Here is a 21,986-nt window from a genome sequence, read left to right as displayed (position 1 = left end):
AAATAATTCCCTCAACACAGTCAAACTATTTACTAGCAGTAAACAAATTATTTACTACTATTACTACTAGTTTTTTCTCATCATTCACTGTATGAGTGTAACTTGCTGCTTGTATCCTTAAGATTTATATTAATATTGTTTATTTCCTGATTGCTTATTTGACCCTTGTGCCAATCATTAAGTGTTGCACCTCCTGATTCTTGACAAATGTCTCTTTTTCTTTTATGTCCACTGAGAGCATCTGCACCAAAGACATTTCCTTGTGGGTCCAATCAAGAATTCTATTCTATTCTATTCTATTCTAAATGTCAGTATCATTGAAAAGATTGCCATAGAAGATTGTTTTTACCAAATAATGATGGCAAACTTTCCATATAAGAGAAAGTCACTTCCGTCCCGATTTGAGAAAACTCTCCTTCCAAAATAAATTATCTGCAATAGTCAATAAAGAGGAAAAGGCAACGAAGGTGTTAGCACACAGACACCTAAAAAGCCTTTGAAATACCATCAGGCTGGCAAAATCAAGTCCTTCTCCAGGATCCCCAGTTGGAATGAATATTAAATTCAGCTTAGTTATCACTCCTATCTAACTTTAAGGGGGAAACATGATGTTTTTTCGATTCTTGCCTTAAAATTTATGCCTGGCATGACACAAGAGGAAGGTCCCTTGACCGTTTCTTGTGCAAGCGTAACTCATCCAGTGACATTTATCAGATTCCAGGGAATGCCAAAACAAAACAATCCTTTGATTTGCAGACAAATATCCTTTGGCATCTCACCACGGGAATCATTTACAATCACCTTCTAACCTCCTAGACTATTTTGTGTAGAGCGAAGGGTATGAATAGGGTTTTTTTCCTTTCAGCCATAACTTTTGGCACATGGTCTCCATCACAAAAGGAAATGTCTTTTCAACAATTTGCAGCTTCAGAAAGATGGCAAAAGTTTCTCCACTGCACAAAACCTCAAATGGTAATGGAAGACTTGGGGTCCCATTGCAAGAATATAACTTCCACAATGCATATTTTTTACCCCCAGGTCTATTCTTCCTCCATGCTGAAATCTGTTTAGATGAGCTTCAGCGATGGCTATTGGTTCCTTTTGCTTCTTGGTGATGATTAACTCCTTGAGTAGAAAGAGGAGACAAAACTACAGCATAGTCACAAAGATTGATTGATGGGATTTGTATGCCGCCCCTCTGCATGGAGAGATAAAACAGAAGCTACGTAGGGTTTGGTGAACAACTCTTGAAGCCTCTTTGGCGATGATGTCGCAGGGGGCAACTTTGGCACTGAGGTCATTGGATGGGAGTCTTCCAAGGTCTTTCATGGAGTGAGGGTCATCTGCAAGGTCTTGTTTATTCAGCTTGTATTTGGTGCTCTGATTCTTTTGGCCAATGGGTAGCACAGAGCATTTGTTGGTTGAGATTTGGAGTTGACAGATGTTGAACCATTCAGACACAAAGTCAAGGTCTTTTTGGAGAGTAGCTCTGTTATTCGTGGTGTTGAAAACTTTTACATCGTCGGTGAAGAGAACGCAGTTGCGTGTAATGCAATCGCAAAACCCTACAGGGTGGGAATGATCCCCTTACAGAAGTCAGCTTCCAAGATGAAAAGAGATACAGTGGTCCCTCTACTTAAGAACTTAATCCGTTCCATGACCAGGTTCTTAAGCCGGAACGTTCGTAAGTAGAAGCCATTTTCCCCATAGGAATCAATGTAAAAGCAAATAATGTGTGCAAACCAATGTTCCCTCTAATTTTTTTTTGGTGTGTGCAGAAAAGTATAGTGGTTGAGCAGCACATTTTCAAACATGAGCACCTGAATTTTTTTCACAGAGGTTACCCAAGACAACAACGAAATAGGTTTTCATTGTGATGGTCCTCCTGATGATCACAATGAATAAGGGGCGCGCATAAGTGTACTGCGTGCCCTTCGTCCGGTCTGTCCCTGTCCTAATGTTTCTCTATTATTAGTATCAACATCATGTATATAAACATTTTTATATCTTTGCATAGCACCAAGACATAGGTGACAAATAAATAAATAAATAAAATTTAATTTTGGATGAAATGACAACATGATGGGATCTGACACAAAAGCCTTTTCTAGCATCCTTCCCACCCTTTGCAGTATCATTTCCCCAGGGGATGACCATTTGAAAGCTGTTTTCTAAGTATAGGTCTAACTGTGATGGTGATGATTTGGGTACTCTTTTTTTTTTTAGCAAAATGGGGTTTTTTTCTCCTCCTTCACAAAACAAAATAAATGTATATTCCTTCCAGTGTTACAAAAAACATATATATAGATACATTATTATCCATTATTCAGGAATCCCCGTCTTCATCTATTCTTTTCATCACCTACCCCAGTCTGCTCCTTTTATTCTTTCTCAGAGTTCCCTCCTTCTTTCTTCATCTCCTCCTCTACCTCTCTCTCCTTCTCTTCCTCCCTTTCTACTTCCTCTTCCAGCCTCTTCCACCTTTCCAGAATGTCTCCCATTTTATGGTTACCAACTAGTGTTACATAATCAGACTTAAGGAATTTAACTCCCCCCTCAAAGAGAATTCCTGTTGTTTATAACACTTTAATTATAAAACTTAAAATAAATCTATTATACTAGGCAGATAATGTCCAAGAAGAAAGGTACCTAGTTTTTTCTTCTGGGTTCAGTGTCAAATTAATCCAGCAATAACTCCTGCAGTTAATCACTATGGTTTATCCTTCCAAAATAGTTGTTTATTTCTCCTACCTTTTCCTTTGAGACCTGCTGCTTCCATTCCTTCAATTATCATAACCCAAAATCCTTCAGACATATAGTCAAGCATATTATATTGTATGAATTTTCATTATAAATATCAGATTTTCTTAATAATGAGGAGTTTATGTATTATTCCAAAACAATTGATTAATTCAGACTTTCATATGGTAAATCTTCACACTTTCAATTTAAACATTATTTCATAAATTAGGATCGTTACTAACTCCATAAATATCCAATCAGGAGTTACTCCGTCCTTAATCAGGTCACCTTTCCTCTATAAAATAATATTCACCTGGTACAAAAAAGAACCAATCTCTCTCTCAAAAAAATATCCATATTAATTAAATCAGATCATTAGCATCAAAATTCCTACTGTTATCATGTTATTATAACCATGGTATCATGATTAAATCTATTAAACAGCACATGGAATAGATTTGCTTATTTCAAACAGAACTTTTCCTTTTAAGCCAATCTCTCTTATACAACCACTTACTCAGCAGAGGCAGAAGAAAGGGCATCAACAGGAAAGCCTCTTCTGGGAGTGGCGCCCTCTTTGCTCCAGGCTCAGCTTCCCAACTTCTTCCCTGAGCTTTTCAAACAACTTACCTTCCATTGCTGCCAATCATGCTGGTTTTCCTTCTTTTTTCCCTCATACTGTGTCAAAAAAGATTTATTTTGAGCCTGTCTAAATAAGGTCTAGCTGCAGGGAGTAAAATTCTACAGTGGATGATAAAGAACTCTGCTTCCGGGTTGAAAGTGAAACTGAAAGTACCTAGGCTGAGGCAGGAGGGCTCCAACCTGGGCCACAGAATTCTGGGAGTTGAAGTCCACAGGTCTTAAATTTGGTCTAAGGAGTTTCTTGTCACTTTAATAATCACACCCCCTTCTCTGGCTGGCTGCCAATCCGGGGCCACTTCCTCTCTCGTAACCCTCCAATGGAAGCGCTCAGGAGAGACCAAAGTTAAGGGTCAGAGTGGGCTGACCAGTGGAGGACAAAAGGGATCCTATGGGCAGAGCTTCCATGGCCCTCTGAATTAATAGGATAAAGAGTTTCAGGATTAGAGGCGGGGTTGGTGTTAGGGATTTAGCAGCAATCTGGGAGCCAATAAAGGTAAAAGGCCCTGGGAGCCCTGGAGTGCTTTGCTCAGTGGGAGGGCGGGTATTTTTATTTATTTATTTATTTATTTTGTCCAATACACAATGAGAGTTTTAGTGGGGGTATATATATATACACATAGTAAAATACGTACATGTTGAAGGTTATAGAGGAGATACTCATAGTAAAATATATCAATGAAAGAATAGAAGAAGAGATATAGGAATAGAAGAAAGGTAGAGGAGATATAGGAGAGCAATAGGACAGGGGACGGAAGGCACTCTAGTGCACTTGTACTCGCCCCTTACTGACCTCTTAGGAATCTGGAGAGGTCATCCATAGATAAGCTAAGGGTAAAGTGTTGGGGGTTTGGGGATGACACGATGGAGTCCAGTAATGAGTTCCACGCTTCGACAACTCGGTTACCGAAGTCATATTTTTTACAGTCAAGTTTGGAGCGGTTAATATTAAGCTTAAATCTGTTGTGTGCTCTTGTGTTGTTGTGGTTGAAGCTGAAGTAGTTGCTGACAGGCAGGACGTTGCAGCATATGATCTTGTGGGCAATACTTAGATCATGTTTAAGGCGTCTTAGTTCTAGGCTTTCTAGGCCCAGGATTGAAAGTCTAGTCTCGTAGGGAATTCTGTTTCAAGTGGAGGAGTGAAGGGCTCTTCTGATGAAGTATCTCTGGATGTTTTCAAGGGTGTTGATGTCTGAGATGTGATATGGGTTCCAAACAGATGAGCTGTATTCGAGGATGGGTCTGGCGAAGGTTTTGTAAGCTCTGGTAAGTAGTGTGAGATTGCCAGAGCAGAAGCTACGTAGGATTAGGTTTACAACTCTTGAAGCCTTCTTGGCTATATTGTTGCAATGGGCTTTGGCACTTAAATCTTTTGTTATTGGTATACCAAGATCTTTAATCGAGTGGGGATTATCTGTGATAATTTGATTATTCAGTTCGTATTTGGAGTTCAGATTCTTCTTCCCATTGTGTAGGACAGAGCGTTTACTAGTTGAGATTTGGAGTTGCCATGTGTTAGACCACGCAGAAACAGAGTTCCTTTCTCGTAGTGACCCATTCCTCCATTGTACGTAAAAGAGGGGATTGCTTTATTGCTTGCCTTGTACACTGAGGAAAGCTACTATTGTAAGTTTCATACAACCCACTCCAAACTACCCCCTTGTATACCAGGAATCATTAAAAATGTTTCGGATCTCCCATCCGTTTCTCTTGGATCGCTACAAATAACATGGTTCCTGTCAAAGGGAATTAAATGTATCACTCCAGCCTTTTTATTCTAAATCAATGCCACGATATTGATAATAATGGGATTTGTTGCAATTTGCAACTGACATTTTCCAAAGCTTGTAATCCACCGTGATCTCTCTCTCTCTGTATTACTTCGCAGGGAGAGAGAGAGAGAGATAAAGCAGCTTTTGGCTTTTGCAAAATATAGCATGGTATTATGCAACCTGACATTTGGATGGTTTCCCAAGAGATATTAAGCGTTTAATAACTTCATATCATGCTTCTGTCAGAGTAGATTAAAAATTATATAAGAACTTGTGCTTTTTCTTTTTTTAATTTGAGTTTGATTAATCTCCAAGAGTTCAGAGATTCGTCTGAAATACAAAACCTTTGGGGGAACATCTTTGAAAAGTCCTGGACTTCTAATCCTAGCAAAATTCTTCTGAAGAGCTACAAAACAAGGGCAGAGGCCAATGATTTCTCTGCATTTTTTGAAACCGATGCCAGAATATAGAAACAGATCTATGTGTGGGATCCTTGGCGCTCTCTGAGCTTAGGTATTTTCTGGGTCATTTCATGACCAAACAAAGTAACACCATCAGTGCTAGTAGGCAGTGTGGATCGCTCTCAGTTTATGCACTTGCCCTGTCAGTATTCTTGGCGGTTCCTTCATTGGCTGGTCACATACTTCTTGATTGTTTGTCAGAGTTGGTAATTCTTTGATTGGGGTATTTTTGGCAGCTTGATTGATGGTCCAGAGATATTCCATTCCAATATTATTTACAGTACATATTTGGAATGTTTCTTGGGACCTGTATCAAGAGGCGAATGGGGACACTTGCAACTAGTTCAAACTATGAGTAGAGAGAAAGTATGAATTCCTTAAGACTATAACTTACTCTTTTATTATTATTTATTATTATTATTTATTAGATTTGTATGCCGCCCCTCTCCGCAGACTCTAAGAAACATAGAAGAGGGATGGCAGAAAAAGACCTCCTGGTCCATCTCGTCTGCCCTGATACTATTTCCTGTATTTTATCTTAGGATGGATATATGGTTATCCCAGGAATGTTTACATTCAGTTCCTGTGGATTGACCAACCACGTCTGCTGGGAGTTTATTCCAAGCATCGACTACTCTTTCAGTAAAATAATATTTTCTCACGTGGCTTCTGGTCTTTCCCCCAACTGACCTCAGATTGTGTCCCCTTGTTCTTAGGTTCACTTTCCTATTAAAAACACTTCCCCCTGAACCTTATTTAACCCTTTAACATATTTAAATGTTCCCCTCTGTCCTCCAGACTAGACAGATTGAGTTCATTAAGTCTTTCCTGATACGTTTTATGCTTAAGACCTTCCACCATTCTTGTAGCCCCTCTTCCTGCTTGTTATACCTCTAGCTATGCAGCCAAGCATCCTACTTGCTTTTCCTACTGCCTGACCACACGGTTCACCCATTTTGAAACAGTCAAAAATCATTACCGCTAAATCCTTCTCTTCTGAAGTTTTTGCTAACACAGAGCTGCCAATACAAGACTCAAATAGCTTTCTTTTTTAAAGGGAGACTGCCCCAATGACGGAAGAGTTTCCATTTCAGACATAACAAAATTCCTTACAATAGTTGCATTTATTATCAGATGTTATTAATATTTATGAATGCATAATAATGTTATAAAATATTGCATTTTATTGTTTATTATGGGATATATTTGTTATTATATTACACACTCACTCGTACACATATATATTCTCTTTATGGGACAGCTTCTTTCATTGGGGAAAATGTTCCATCCAACCATTAAATAACAATGATACCTTTACCTTTGTTAAATAACAATGAAGTTGGTATTATTTCATGCTGAGATTTATTTTATTGCCTAGTATTTCAATTATTATTTTCTTGCAGATCATTTTTATAGTACTTTGACTAATTTTAGGTTCCTAGGATGTTTGAAGTAGGGGATACATTTAAAAAATAATAATAATTGGTGATTAGCAATTAGATTTCATGTCTCTCTGTTTTATGATGTAAACAAAGCAAAAGGGACTAGTCTGATGCTTTTTAATTAAGACAATGGTTTTCTATAATCATAATTCAAACAATTTCCAGAAGACATCATGTGATAGAGTCCTGGGATTGTGTTCCTTCCTGATAGTCAAATCCTTCTGCAATCCCAAATCTATACTTTAAACTTACCTTAAGGTTGTGCCTTCTGTCCCCTGTCCTAATGCTTCTCTCGTACTAGTATCATGTATATAAACATTGTTATATCTTTGTACACCAATACATACTTGACAAAACAAATACATAAATAAGTTCAGTGTAACAACCTCCTTCCTCCTCGTTCCTTGATGCTGCTTTTTTTAAACAAGAACTTACTGAAGTCTGTTCAATATAAAACGTGAAACTAGAAGATTTTGAGCATAGTCCTGTTACTTTATGTGTAGCTAAATGGCTGTTCTCCGTGGTGGGTGGAGCTGACCTCCAAGAATGGGATGACACTGTCCCTTCAGCCAATGAGGACTGACTCGGAGATTAATATTTTTGTCCTCCTGCCTCAGTTTCCCCTCCTTGATTCAGTCCTCGGCTTAACAGGACGTGTGCAAATTCGGTCCCATTTTTGGAGTTCCCTGCAGGTTTTAAGCTGGTTTTTAAGCTGGTGTTGGTGTGCTGTGCTTTATTAAACCCAGGGTCAACATAGCCATCTACCAGGAGATTTGGGGGCGTTTCATGCTTCCTTCTGCAGGGGAGCTTTAGGGGGATGCTGACTTCATTTCCCAGCAGGACCCGGCACCTGCCCACACTGCCAAAAGCACCAAAACTTGGATCAATGACCATGGAATTGTTGTGCTTGATTGGCCAGCAAACTCACCTGACCTGAACCCTATAGAGAATCTATAATGCCAAGAGAGAGATGAGAGACATGAGGCCAAACAATGCAGAAGAACTGAAGGCCACTGTTGAAGCATCCCGGTCTTCCATAACAGCTCAGCAGGGCCACAGGCTGAGAGCTTCTCACCTTTTAAGTCCCATTACTGAAACAAATGAACTTTTGCACGATATTCTAATGTTTCACGTTTCACCTGTATTTGAAGGCTGAACATGTAATACAATAATTGGGTCTGCAACATACACCAGTATGGAGGGTATTTGCAAACTACGGGCACATTGTTTTTACAAAGAGATCTAGCAAAGCTTATATACATCCCCCCCCTTTTTTTTCCCAACAGAAATATTCTAGATAATAGGTCGGCTGCCACCAACCGTTTTTTCGCCCAGTTTATGCAGTGGTTCATCATCAAACGCATGGGAAGTGTTAGTGCTGCTTCATAAATCTTTAGTAAGGTCATACCTGGAACACTGCGTCCAGTTTTGCTCACTACGTTACTGAAAAGATGTTGAGACTTTGTGAAAAAGTGCAAAGAGCAGCAACTGTGATGATGAAAGGCCCGGAGACAAAAACCTATGAAGAACGGTTGCAGGTTGGGAGAAAAGAAGGAGGAGGGGGAACGTGAAAGCAGCATTCCGGGATTTGAGGGGCTGCCCCAAAGAGGAGGGGATCCAGTCATGGGCAGCCAACATTTTTACTGTCACACTGTGGGTGTGGCTTATTTGTGGGTGTGGCTTAATGATCATGTGACTGGGTAGGAGTGGCTTGCCAGCCATGTGACCAGGTGGGAATTTTTTGCACTCTGGAGGTTCAGGAAGCTTCTCTGAACCCTCCATAATGCCAAAAACAGCCCAACAGCAGACCAGAAGTAGCACGCATGCTAACACACCCACACACCACCCCTTTTGGCATGCAAACCAAACAAGGTAAACCATGCCTGGTCTAGGGTCTCCTGCTTGAGCAGGGGGTTGGGCTAGAAGACCTCCCAGGTCCCTTCCAGCTCTCGTTTGATTGAAGCCTGAAATAGGATTTGTGAATAACAGAGTCCGAACTCATGAAGGGACCTTTTTTTAGTCCTGCAGTCCATGTTCTCCCTGACTTCCATTGGACTGTGGCCGAAAAGGATTACGGTCAAGCCCTGTTAAACCAATCTCATTTACCCCTTAGAAAATATCATTTCGACCGCTCTCCAAAGCATTTGTGTTACTTTCAAGACGAAATGAAAGGAAAAACCGCAATCGAAAGAGAATAACGTGGAGCCCTTATTGCGAACTGGAGCTTTCCATAGCAGAAGCTCCCGGGCTGAGCTCTAAATTCACTTTCATTAAAAGTTCCTCAATTCATTCTTGATCTGGCGGGAAACTTGCAGAAATGGGTTTCTGGCAAATCTCTGTATGAAAGTTTGTGGGAATCATTCAGCTAACATAGAAGGCTATCAAAAATCCAGATTGCAACTAATAGGAATTGGGAGCTTGCAAACAAACCATAAGCATGTTTGGATTTAAGGTTTGGGATATTGTCCCCCCTGGTCCTTCTCTTGGCTAGACCACCCGTGTCCAGTTCCTGCAACCTCTCTTCATCCCCTCATCACCCTGGCTGCTCCCTTCTGCACTTTCTGTTCAATGTCTGTTAAAAACACAATGGCCCAAATGCTGAAGCTATTACGGGAACAATAATCCTCCACCAGCTGCAATTCAAAAAGATCTTATTTTTCCCCCCCAAGTCTACTTATCTAGTACAAATTCGCCCAGAGACCATTCAAAGACGGAAACAATCAGTAGCTGTTGATGGAACTTTGCAAATGATCGGATGTAAAAACCCAGCCAGCTCCTTGGGCGATGCTGGAGTGGTGCTTAAGAGAGCCCTTCGCATTGTTTGCCTTGCATTATTTTGTCTTAGTTATCAAAGGTCGGGACCTCATTAATAAGGCGCTTTCCTTGCGGGGTGTTTGCTAAACAGACTTTTCTTCTCAGAGTGGGTAGATTCCCTGTTTCTTCGAGGGTTTATTTCCTTCTCTGCCATTTTGACAGCTGATTTCTCAAGTGTCGCTTTGCTAAACTCGGAGGCACCTGACGCACAGCTGCCAGTGAGACAAATCGACCACCAGCAGCTCAGGCCAATTGTTCCTTTTTCTCCTTCTTCTTTTGGACAAGAGCAGAAAGTGGGGAGGTCCATGGCCATTGTCCCTGGAAGGAATCCCATACTCCAGATCTCCCATAACGTTCCAGAGATCAAAAGCTCTTGTTCTGTCTCAGCCCCCAGACCCCAGAAATCAGACGCCCACAAAGGTGAGAACTGATCAAGGGATTTAATGTTCACAAAAGTCAGCGTCTTCTTTTAAGAGTCTTTTCAAACAGAGAATGAAGCCCAGCAAAGTCTCATCAGCTGCCCAGAGTTGCTCTACTTGCTTCGAATCGGTTTCTTTCCAGCCCTAACCAGATGCCAAGGGTTTTCCCAGCTCTTACTGGCTTGCAAGCTCTTTCGTTGTTACTCTCTCTGAATAATCTGGGGATAAAATAATGTGCTGAAACTGACCAGACTAAGGACGCAGGACAGATGAATACCTGGCAAGCAGATTCTTTGCCCTGTTTTCCTCCCCAAAAACTAAAGTGCGTCTTATACTCCAAAACACAGGGTAAATCCTTGGTCAGGGAAGAAGAAACAGGTCTCCTTTTCACAAAAGGCAACTCTGACTTCTAGAAACTGTAAATTGTGTCACGTCAAACTGTGTCTCTTCTTTCAAGGCTATAAAAGATCCATTGCCTGTAACCAATGACGGAGATTTTGTGTGTCTACGGGGAAGATTTGTGGGAGGGAAACTCAGCTGACAGTGCTAGAAAAGAGGGAGATGGATGGAGCTGTGCCAAAGTGTAAATAAAATATTTTGAGAACAAGCCGGTTGTTACTGTTTAAAAACGAGTCCTCGTCAGCCGCCTCATTCTCACACTGGCTCTAGGCAGACTTGAACCAAGAGCCCCATATAACAAAAGGAAATTCAGTGTAGATGAAAGTAAAGTTTTTATACTTAGGCAAGAAATAAAACAAACACGTACAGGTGCAGATGAGGTGAAACTTGGCTCAATAGCAGTAGCCACGAGTGGGATCTTGGAAGTGGAGCCCATCAGCCAATGCATTGACAGAGGAACAGAATGAGGCCGCGTGAAGTGTTAGCATCGCTTTACAAGGCCTTGCTGAGGCCACACTTGGAATACTACGTCCAGTATCATGATATTTAAAGAGAGATTGAGATTCTAGAAAGAGTGTGGTGTGCAGAGAAGAGCAACAAAGACCACAAACACACAAGCTTTGGCACCTGAGGGGGAAAAAGGGTTGCCATCACTGCTCTCCTGGTTGAGCAATGGGTTGGACTAGAAGATTCTTCCAACTCTGCTCTTATGTTACTCATAAAGTAACATAATGACATCTTCACATCTCGCTGTTCTAGGAAGGTGCACAACATTCTCAAAGACTCTTCTCATCCTGCTTACAATCTTTTTGGACTGTTGCCTTCTGGCAGAAGATTCAGGACAACTAGAACTCGGACCACACGTTTCCTGAATAGTTTTTACCCCAGAGCTATACTCGCCCTTAACAACAAACTAAAGGGTCACCATCGGTGAACTGTTGGACAATATTACTCGGTTTGTCATGTAGATGGTTGAGTGGTTCAAGGTGGGGAATTTATAGTGGGTGGGACATTTTATTCTATCTTTTTTAAATTCTATTTTTTATTCTATTTTTAAATTTACCTATTCTGATTTTATGTATGGTGGGACTGGTCTCTGGGTGTCACATGACTTTTGTTGCCAATGACAATTCGTTGTTTTGACAATGACAATAAATTTATTATTATCTGGTTGACTGTAGAAACTTCCAGAATCATTTCCCTCCTCCTCCTCTGAGTATTCAACTGGATCTCCTCCTTCTGAGCTTAGCAAAAGACGTAGCCCCCATTCCCTTGGATTCATTTCAGTGGCTCTGCGTCTTCCTTCCCTGGTGAGGCTTCTATCCTCTCTGTTGGCATCGCTTTCTGTTTCCTTGTACATTTATCACCAGCTAAATCCTTCTGTATTAGGCAGTTGCCATTTCTGCTTATACCTGATTTTCCTTCCCACTCTGTGGGTTGGTGGAGGGGTGATTTTTCCCCCCACCCATTATTTTTGCAAGGAGAAAAAGCAGCTCCTTTCTTTGAAAACCCTGACATTTATTAGCATAATAAAACTCTCTAGATGAAATTGCAATTTTTCTAGCCAGTCACTTCATTTGCTGGGGAATTTAGAAGGAATTTATTTTAAAGTCAGGTAAAACCTAAAAAATAATATGAGATATGCATGAAGGGCTCATTAAAAAGGAGGGTGGAAGAGATGGCGGTATGAAAAATCACATTGCTAGGCTATGTGTGTGTGTGTGTGTGTGTATGTGTGTGTGTGCGTGTGTTCATTAGAACGTAGCTGGGCTGAGAGGCCAAAGGACAACTCTTCACTCTCCTCTGTTCCCAGTTTAGGAATTGTTCCAGGGGTGGATTATGCTGCTACAAATCCAGCTGTCACCCCTTGAAAACAATCCAAGACAATAATTTCGGTCTGCAGTTTCCAGACAGTATCTTGAATGGATAATTTTTACAACATTTTTGGTGAGTGAGATCTATCTATCATCTATCATTTATTATCTATCATCTATCATCCATCATCTATCAATCATCTATCATTCACCATCCACCTACCATCTACCTACCTACCTATCTACCTATCTATCTTCTCTATCTATGTTTCTACCTACCTACTTTTATTTGTATGTTTGTCAAAACATGTACAAGATAATAGGTATGGTATGAACATAAGCAAGTAGACATAGGTAAATTTGGACAACAGGACAGGGGCAGTAGGCATGAGTGTGCGCTTATGCACCCCCTTACAGACCTCTTAGGAATGGGATGAGATCAATTGTAGACAATCTAACAGTGAAGTTTTTGGGGTTTGGGGAAGAAACCACAGAGTCAGGGAGTGAATCCCAGGCATTGATCCCTCTGTTGCTGAAGTCGCATTTTCTGCAGTCAAGATTTGAGCAGCTTATATCAAGTTTGACTCTATTGTGTTGTTGTGGTTGAAGCTGAAGTATTCATTGACCGGTAGGACATTATGGTAAATCATTTTATGAACTACATTTAGGTCAGATCAAAGGCGACGTAGCTCTAGATCTTCTAAACCCAAAATTGCAAGTCTGGTAGGATAAGGTCTTCTGTTGAGAGCGGAGGAGTGGAGGGCTCTTCTTGTGGAATATTTCTGGACTCCCCCGATTGTATTTAATGTCCGATATGCAGTGCAGGTTCCAGACGGGTGAGCTGTATTCAAGGATTGGTCTGGCCAATGTTTTGCATACTCTGGTTACTTCAGGAATGTGCTCTGCTAGTCTTCTGCCTGTCTGTCCTACACAGTTACACAGGCTTCTGGCAGGACATTCACAGCTATTAGTAGAAACGATGAAAACTCACATGGAGAGTAGAATGATTTACATTTAATCCAACTCCCTACATCAACCAAAGTTTTAAAAAATAAAAGAGTGGCACAGATCACTCAGCCTGTTTTTGTTTCTGATTTTGTAAGACCTGACTTCTAAGAAGTCCACTCACCATTTCGAAAACACTCCACCCTGCAAGCTAGCCCCGTTTTGTAGGAGATTTGGTGAGACTATAAAAACGCCAGGAGAACCAGAAGTTCCAATGGGGGTGGGGGCGTGGGGGGGTATTGCTTTCTAATGGAAAAGTCACAAAATTCTTGCTTTCTTTCCAACACATTTTAGAAACTCTGCCGCAGTTCTTCTTGAGAATAATTTCCACCTGCCTAATTTGAAAAGAATCCCAACACATTTACCATTATGTCAATATCCTTTTTTTAATTTTACATTTCAAAGCATTTGGTTTGTTTACTCTGAGAGTTTTCATTGTTTGCTTAATGGCATCGTGTCGGTTCGTCTGCCTTTTCACGTATTACACATTGAAAGGATATTAATGGGATTTGAGGTGATGCTTCCACCCGGAATTTTGAAAATAAACTCTCTTTCACGAACAGAAAGTCTCTTTGCCTTTGGGAAACAAGCGGGAAACACAGTTGGCATTAAAAGATGTTTCTCAGTCTCCCAGTGACAGATGTTACGTGGCAGAAAGAATTCAGTGAAGCAAGTGGGGAAAAAAGACTCTGGGGTCTCGTCTCAAGGACAGTTGCCCTTCCCCCCAACACGGGTGAATCTCCCAGGAACTAAAAACCCACTCAGAATGAGCCCAGCAGGGAAGATTTCAGTGGTTCTTGCACAGACGCTTGACATTCATCTATCTCCTCTGTCTGTCTGTCTGTCTGTCTGTCTATCATCTATTGATCGATCGGGGACAACCATGATCGGAATAACTAAAACTCTCCATAGCTATTTGTCCAACAATTACAAAATATATCAGCTGAAAACCTCTGCTGACCTCTTTCATGGTTGCAAGCCAGAAGGTGACAAAATCCCTTGTCTCTCTTGGGACGATTGACAGACAAGTTGCCTCTTGCCATTAAAGCAGTTTCCTTGTGGACAGTAAAATATGAAAATTTGTGCTGATGTGAAAATATTTACTGACCCCCCACATCCTGGACACAAACTATTTCTGATGAAGACACCCCAACATACGCGTTTTCCTATACAGTTTAAGTGCCTTGAGAATGCTTTTATTAGCCTTTCAGTTTTACAAATGTTGTAACCATCAGTTCCACACTGGAAAATGTCATCAATGCATGGTCTGTATTTTACCTTCCTTATGGAGACACAAACACTGTGGGAATTGGGAGGTGAAACCTGTGAATCTTATGAATGCTGAAGACTCTAAATATAACCATCACGCATCATACACCCCATATGTGGTCCTTGCACTTACCTTGTGATTATTTTACCATGTAATCATACTTTCTGTCAACTTTATTCTTTTACTTCCCTTTCTATACGCCTGCAAACACGTAGCTGATATTATTGGTCCATGCAAAGACACTCTGGCTCCTCCTACTTCTCTGGAAAGGTGTAAGGACCCGAGCTAAACGGTTAATGGTTGTTCAGGCATTGCTGTTCTATCTTCTGAGCAGGATGCATGCATCAATGAACCTGAGTCACTCAATCTCCTCGTGGTCTCCATTCCCTTGACTGGTAACTGGGTTTTGCTGCAACATTTCAACCCCTACCCTCAAAACATCGCTACAGAGCACTGCACACCAAGACAACTAGACACAAGAACAGTTTTCCCCGAACGCCATCACTCTGCTAAACAAATAATCCCCTCAACACTGTCAAAGTATTTACTAAGTCTGCACTTCTATTACTACTAGTTTTTTCTCATCATTCCTATCCCCCTTTTCCTCCCACTTATGACTGTATGACTGTAACTTGTTGCTTGTATCCTTAAGATTTTTATTAATATTGATTGTTTCCTCATTGCTTATTTGACCCCTATGCCAATCATTAAGTGTTGTACCTCCTGATTCTTGACAAATGTATATTCTATTTTATGTCCACTGAGAGCATCTGCACCAAGGACAAACTCCTTGTGTGTCCAATCACACTTGGCCAACAAAGAATTCTATTGTGAGCCATCCCAAGTCTTCGGAGAGGGGTGGCATACAAATCTAAACAATAATAATAATAATAATAATAATAATAATAATAATAATAATATTCTATCCTATTCTATCCCATCCCATCCCATCCTATTTTTAATTCTATTGCCCTCCTCATTTTCAATAGGTGATACCATTCAACAAACCTTTGGACCCTTGCTATAAATTCAATCATATAATTTTGTAACGGTTCATAGTGATTTTTTTAAAAAAAATCAAGGGGGATTTTACTATATTTGGGAGTATAATTATAGAGCCACCAGGTCCAGCTGCTCCAAGCGTTGCATTATGTACGAGATAAATAAGGCCTGCTGATAGAAGCTTGGATGGTCTTCGCAAGGCATCTGTTCACACAGGTTGTAGATGATCAACTGGCAACAATAAGTGCCTCCCTTCTCAGAGAGGGGCTTTTTCTTTTGCTAATAATTTGGGTCCTCCAGAACCTCTCCCAGGGTCCTGGAGGGGGGGGAGTAAGCCATAAAAAGCAGTCACTCAAAAAGCCAACGATAGTCAGGAGGGGTCTCCGTCTGCCTGCAAGGCTCCAGAAGCAGCTCTCCACCAGAAGAGGTGATGGTTTCTTCCTGAAAATGCAAAATAAAAGTCATCGGTGGGATGAAAAATATGGATGAGCCCAAGAGTTGAGGTCTATCGATAGGTCTACAAGCCTGAAACCATGGGGTCACGTTGCGAAATTGGCTGAGCAGGACTGAGTAGGAACAAAGCAGGAGGTGGAGGGGATGTTGGCCAGAGTTTTGAGTTATGCTTAAAGAGAAGGTCTTCTCTGTTTAGGTCTGCTTAACCAGATCCCACGGCACCATCCCCAACCAGCCCAAAGGAAAGAAGGGGATGTTGCTGTGTATGACAAACAAGCCCAATTAATAAATGGCATAGAAGTAAAAGAAATAAATAAATAAAAGACTATGTACTTTGTTACTTTATTCTGACTTATCATGTATATGACCTTAGACTATTTATCTGAATATGTTATTTCTCAAAGTAAGCTTTAATTCAAGTTACTATATCTGTCTGAGGCTGACTAGTTATTCACAACGAATCTCAATCTAAAGTCTTTGGAGAGGGGCGGCATACAAATCTAATAAATAAATAAATAAAATAAATTTCTTTGTGTGCACAACCGTGGTAAACAGGGATTACTCTGCTCATACATTAACTACGTATTTCTTTTGAGTTGAATTTACATTTTATGAATTTAAAACAAATTCAACACAAAAATAGTTTTATCACAAAAGCAACTGCCTGCGAAGGCTCCCAGGCTACAGATGAAAAGTGAAAGCGAAAGCAGTATGCTCCACCCTATAATTGGGTCAAACAGGTTTTTATTATTATTATTATTATTATTATTATTATTATTATTATTATTATTATTATTAATATTTAGATTTGTATGCCGCCCTTCTCCGAAAACCCGGGGCATTTGCCCTGTCCAGTGTCCCTGGAAAACCACTTCCTTCCCTCCTTCCTTTTGAATTGTTTACTGGTCCAGTTCAGGGACTGGTCCTTGTCCGAATGACTCTGACCTTGTGGAAATCAACGAGATCTGTGAGTGTCGCATGGCGGTTGGGGTCCACTCCGAGGAAGCTGTAGAAACCTCCTGACACGTCCACCAAGAAATGTTTGAAACCATTGGGATGCCGGTAAGAGAGGGCGTAGCCCCAGATTTTGTCACTGACCCGCACCAGGAATGTCCCCTCGGGCTTGTCCATCAACAGTTCTTCTGCTTCCTGACGAGTGATAATGCCTAAAAAGAAAAGCAAAAGTGACTTACCATATGTCATTGGATGTACCTGCCGCCCCTCTCCAAAGACTCAGGGCAATATATAATCTTGAACACCCGGTTCTTATCTAGAGAAGTTCGTAAGTAGAGGCCTTCTTAGGTAGAGACGCCACTGTACCAAAATCCCCATAGTTCAGCCTTGAGTTACAAATATTCTCTTCTCTCTCAGACACATAAATATAATTAAGCAGCCACAAATAAAGGGAATGTTTCAAAGTCAAATACATTCAATCGATATTTTCCTTCAAGCAAGTTCTCACTTGGTTAATGAAAAATTTCAATCTCCAGCAGTCGAGCGCTCCCCAACCAGCGGATCAAGCAGCTGTTTGTTCTGAATCCACTATGATCATAGCAGTTCAAAGGCAACCGCTGAGATTTTTGTAACGATTGCCACTCCCTGGACAAACCTTCCCCTTCTCTCGCGCTCTCTCATTCTCCACCAGGTCACTTATAATCTAACATCACACATTGTCGCCAAAAGTTGGAATAATACAGATTGTAAGAAATCAATTGTGTCCAAAATTCATATCGCACAACGTTTTTATCCTAAGGGCTGGTAGCAATACACTTGCTGTAGGAAGGGGTTCGATGGCACCTGCTTCGTAGCAAGGCAGGAAATATTGCAAGAGGAGGGCAGCGAACCAAGGTAAAAGTGAAGGTGGTTGGAGGTTTGAATACAATGTTGATGATTCTTCAATATCTCATAACCAGTGAGAACCTTCTACAGGTACGGTCAGGTACGCAGAACCGGTAGAAAAAAATTGAATTTTCTTTCTTTTTTCCCCTTCTGGGCTCTGGGTCTGTTTTTCCTATCCCAGTAAATGAGGTTGAATGTGTATAATTTTAGAAGAGCTGTGCGTGTGTGTGTGTGTGTGTACATACACTTTATATAGTAGATAATGCACATTTTTGTGTGCCTGTGTGTAATATGTATGTACACCTATGGCATCTATACATAGAATTAAATAGTCTATTTTGGATGTCCAGTGAGAGTAAATAGAGAGGGGAATGGTCTCTCTTGGAGGCCAGGAGAGGCCAGGCCCCCTATCCTTAACCCTTGACATGAGTGATGTCAAGTTGGCCACCTTTAAGCCAGTCACATGACTTTTAAGCCATCCCTGGTAACATGATCATCAAGCCACTCCCACTTGGACACATGGCCAGCAAGTCACACCCACAAAATAAGCCATGCCCCCATAGTGTGGTAGTAAAAAACCTTGCAGCCTTCCCTGCTCATAACGCACGCTAACTTCTGCCTAATCTGAATTTAAGATTCTCTACATTTGACTTAATTTAAGTTTAGGTTAGTTAACCTGCATCATCTCTCAATTGTGCGTAATTAACAATATTGTTCTTCTGAAAAGCAGTGAGAAAAGTCACGAATGTAATCCATGCCCCATTCCAGAATGTTTGCACACTAAAACTTGCTATTACCATAGAAACACTGAACTCAAATCTCCCCATGCTTCCTTTCCTTCCCTCGGCCGTGATTAACAGGTAAAGCTCACAAAATCTAGTTTCCTTCTTCCACAGAAGCTGTTGGTCTCCTCTCAAACACAACGACTTCCTGGAAAATCACTGTTGGCTTAAGTTCGGCTTATTTTTCTCACCAGAGTCTCTTTTCTTTAATTTCAGTCCTAGCCAGCTCTTGTGGAAGTGAAGATGAGAAATGTCAGATTTAGAAGACAAGACACACGGAGAGGATAGAGACAAAGAAAGAAAGAGAAAGAGGAAAGGGGGAGAGAGAGAGAGACAAAGAGAGAGAGAGAGAAGAGATAGAAAGATAGACAGACAGATAGACAGAGAAAAGTAGAGGAGAGAGGAAAGAATGAAAAAGAAAGAGGAGGGAAAGAAAGAGGATGGGGAGAGGAGTGAGAGAAAGAGAAATGGGAGAAGAGCTAGATAAATTAGATAGAGAGATAGAGAGATGGATGAATGGATGGATGGGTGGACGGACGGATGGACAGACAGACAGATAGATAGAGAGATAGAGAAAAGTAGAGGAGAGAAGAAAGAGAAAGAAAAAGGAGGAAGGACAAAGGAGAGACGGGGAAAAAAGAGAAAGAGGAGAGAGAGGGAGAAAGGAGGGAGGGAGAGAGGGAGGGGAGGGGAGGGGGGAGGGAAAGATAACTAAGGCCTGAGTGTGGCTAAGACCAGCCGTCTCTTTCTCTCCAATAACTGATTTCCCTTCGTCAGGGTTTTCTTTTCCCCCACCCCTCCAGTTATCACCTTTCTCGACACGTCCTTCAGTTCTGGATTTTAATCTCCTGACCTTCTCCGGTTGGTCTTTTGCTTGGCTGCACCGTTTGCCAAGGCCGAGCCTTTTATGGTGACGGCAACGTTCCCTTCTGGGCCTCCGAGAGAGACTCTGCTGTTTTCATGGCAGCATTCTCAACCTCCACTGGCAGGCCATTTCCTTGGTTGATGGCCCTCACTGACAGAAAGGTCTTCCTTATTTCCAGGTTGAATCTCTCCTTGGTCAACTTCCATCCATTGCTTCTGGTCTGTCCCTCCTGTGCCCTGGAAAATAGTGCGACCCTCTCTGTGGCAACCCCTCAAGTATCTGAAGACTGTTATCATGTTCTCCATGGACCTCCTTTTGACTAGACCAGCCATGCCCAGTTCCTGCAACCTTCCCTCATATGTCTTGGTTTCCAGTCCCCTAATCATCCTGGTTGCTCTCCTCTGCACTTTCTCAAGAGCTTCAGTGTCTTTTTATAGTGTGGTGACCAAAATTGAATGCAGTACTCTTCTTCAACAACTATCTCCTTCAACAACTATCTCCTTCAACAACTATCTCCTTCAACAACTATCTCCTTCAACAACTATCTCCTTCAACAACTATCTCCTTCAACACCTATCTCCTTCAACACCTATCTCCTTCAACAACTATCTCCTTCAACACCTATCTCCTTCAACAACTATCTCCTTCAACAACTATCTCCTTCAACACCTATCTCCTTCAACACCTATCTCCTTCAACAACTATCTCCTTCAACACCTATCTCCTTCAACAACTATCTCCTTCAACAACTATCTCCTTCAACAACTATCTCCTTCAACAACTATCTCCTTCAACAACTATCTTCAGATATGGTGAAGTCTTGGGTTTTAGATGAGGCTGAAAAGCAAAGCTGGCTTTTAAACCTTGAGAAGATTCACATAATATTTAACTATTATTCTCCAAAGCCCCTGAAGGCAGGATAAGAAGCGATGGATGGAAACTAATCAAGGAGAAAAGCAACTTGAAATTAAGGAGGAATTTCTTGACAATCAGAATAATTAACCAGAGGAACAATTTCCTTTCAGAGGTTGTGAATGCTCCAACATTGGAGGTTTGAAGAAGAGACAGAACAACCATTTGTCTGAAGTGGTCTTGAGTTTCTTGCTTTAGCAGGGGGTTGGATTAGAAGACAACCAAGGGCCCTTCCAACTCTGTTATTCTGTTACTTCCCCAAAGAAATTAGGGGACAGATACTGTTGAAACTGTTTAACAAGGCATTTGTTCCTGGTTGAATCCTTCAGTTGAATAATATGGTATTCAGAAAACTCAACCTCAGTTTGAAATGGTAAAATCTCACACAAATGCTGTGATGCACAAATAAAAACCTACTGCATCTGTTCCCCTGAGTGTTACAGATGTTCATTCGGAAGAACAGGTGGGGAAAAATGAATCCCATCCACCACGCTACAAATGATCTTTCCAAAATATTACGGCTCTTTTATTGTTTCACTTGAAGCATTGAAAGAAGATTAAAAGCCTCTTTTCCAACAAAGCAAGGCAGAGTAAATCCAAAACATCTGGCCTTGAAGACTAAACTGCTGGAAGGACAGACCATCTGCTCAATTCATGGACTCACCTGCACAAAATAAAGCCCAACTGCTGGTTGAGCTACTGGCGAAAGGACCATCTTGACGCTGGGGAGAAGCAACCAGGATTAACTAGCGCAGATGAAATTAGGGAAGAGAAAGAAACCCTTCTGGGCAATCAATCATGTTCATTTTTGAGGAAATAACCACTATGTACTATGTGTTCCAAGATAACTTCAGTTTCTCTCAAAGCCTGAGCCTGGTTTCTCAGGGAAAGCTGTGGACATTTCTTGGAGAGAGTGGTCAAATGTGTCTGTGGGGAGTTTTGTTCTCAGTTGTCAAGAGCTAGCTCTCCTGTCAAGGATCAACTCAGTCCTAGGGGAAATTCCATTATGTTGCCATATAAGGCAAAAGAAGGTTGCAAGCATGTTGAATGCTGAGTCATAGGGTGTAAACTGCCGTCTGATTGGCCCAGAGCATTATAAAATGCAAAGCAACTTTACAATTTATTTATTTATTTATTATTTATTTATTAATCAGATTTGTATGCCGCCCCTCTCCGCAGACTCAGGGCGGCTAACAGCAATAATAATACAATGTAAACAAATCTAATATTTAAGTTAATTTAAAAAACCCCAATTTAAGAAACCAATCATACATACTGACATAACATGCATACATTTTATAAGCCTAGGGGGAGGGAAAGTCTCAATTCCCCCAAGCCTGACGACAGAGGTGGGTT

The 21,986-nt window shown here is 41.1% G+C and overlaps 2 protein-coding genes across 3 annotated transcripts in view; both read right to left on the bottom strand.

Moving 5' to 3' along the window:
* Positions 1–3,394, bottom strand: part of NRG3 (neuregulin 3) — a 698,544-nt gene extending 695,150 nt beyond the window's left edge. Inside the window, exon 1 of one of the 2 annotated variants that reach the window (XM_070751913.1) lies at positions 3,373–3,394. In XM_070751913.1, coding sequence (XP_070608014.1) covers positions 3,373–3,379 — 7 coding nt within the window. In that variant the 5' untranslated portion in view covers positions 3,380–3,394. Of the gene's footprint in view, positions 1–3,259; positions 3,304–3,372 lie in introns of those variants that run through there. The other variant, XM_070751911.1, reaches the window with a different exon arrangement.
* A 12,733-nt stretch (positions 3,395–16,127) lies between these two features.
* Positions 16,128–21,986, bottom strand: part of SH2D4B (SH2 domain containing 4B) — a 43,587-nt gene continuing 37,728 nt past the window's right edge. The window contains exons 7-8 of the mRNA XM_070753918.1: positions 17,178–17,398; positions 16,128–16,220 (exon numbers count right to left, since the gene is read on the bottom strand). Of these exons, the coding sequence (XP_070610019.1) occupies positions 16,128–16,220; positions 17,178–17,398 (314 nt within the window). The remainder of the gene's footprint in view (positions 16,221–17,177; positions 17,399–21,986) is intronic.

Source organism: Erythrolamprus reginae, chromosome 5 (genome assembly GCF_031021105.1).
Source record: "Erythrolamprus reginae isolate rEryReg1 chromosome 5, rEryReg1.hap1, whole genome shotgun sequence".
Classification (NCBI taxonomy): Eukaryota; Metazoa; Chordata; class Lepidosauria; order Squamata; family Dipsadidae; genus Erythrolamprus; species Erythrolamprus reginae.
Note: the sequence above shows the minus strand (reverse complement) of the source record. Positions and strands in the feature narration are given on the sequence as shown.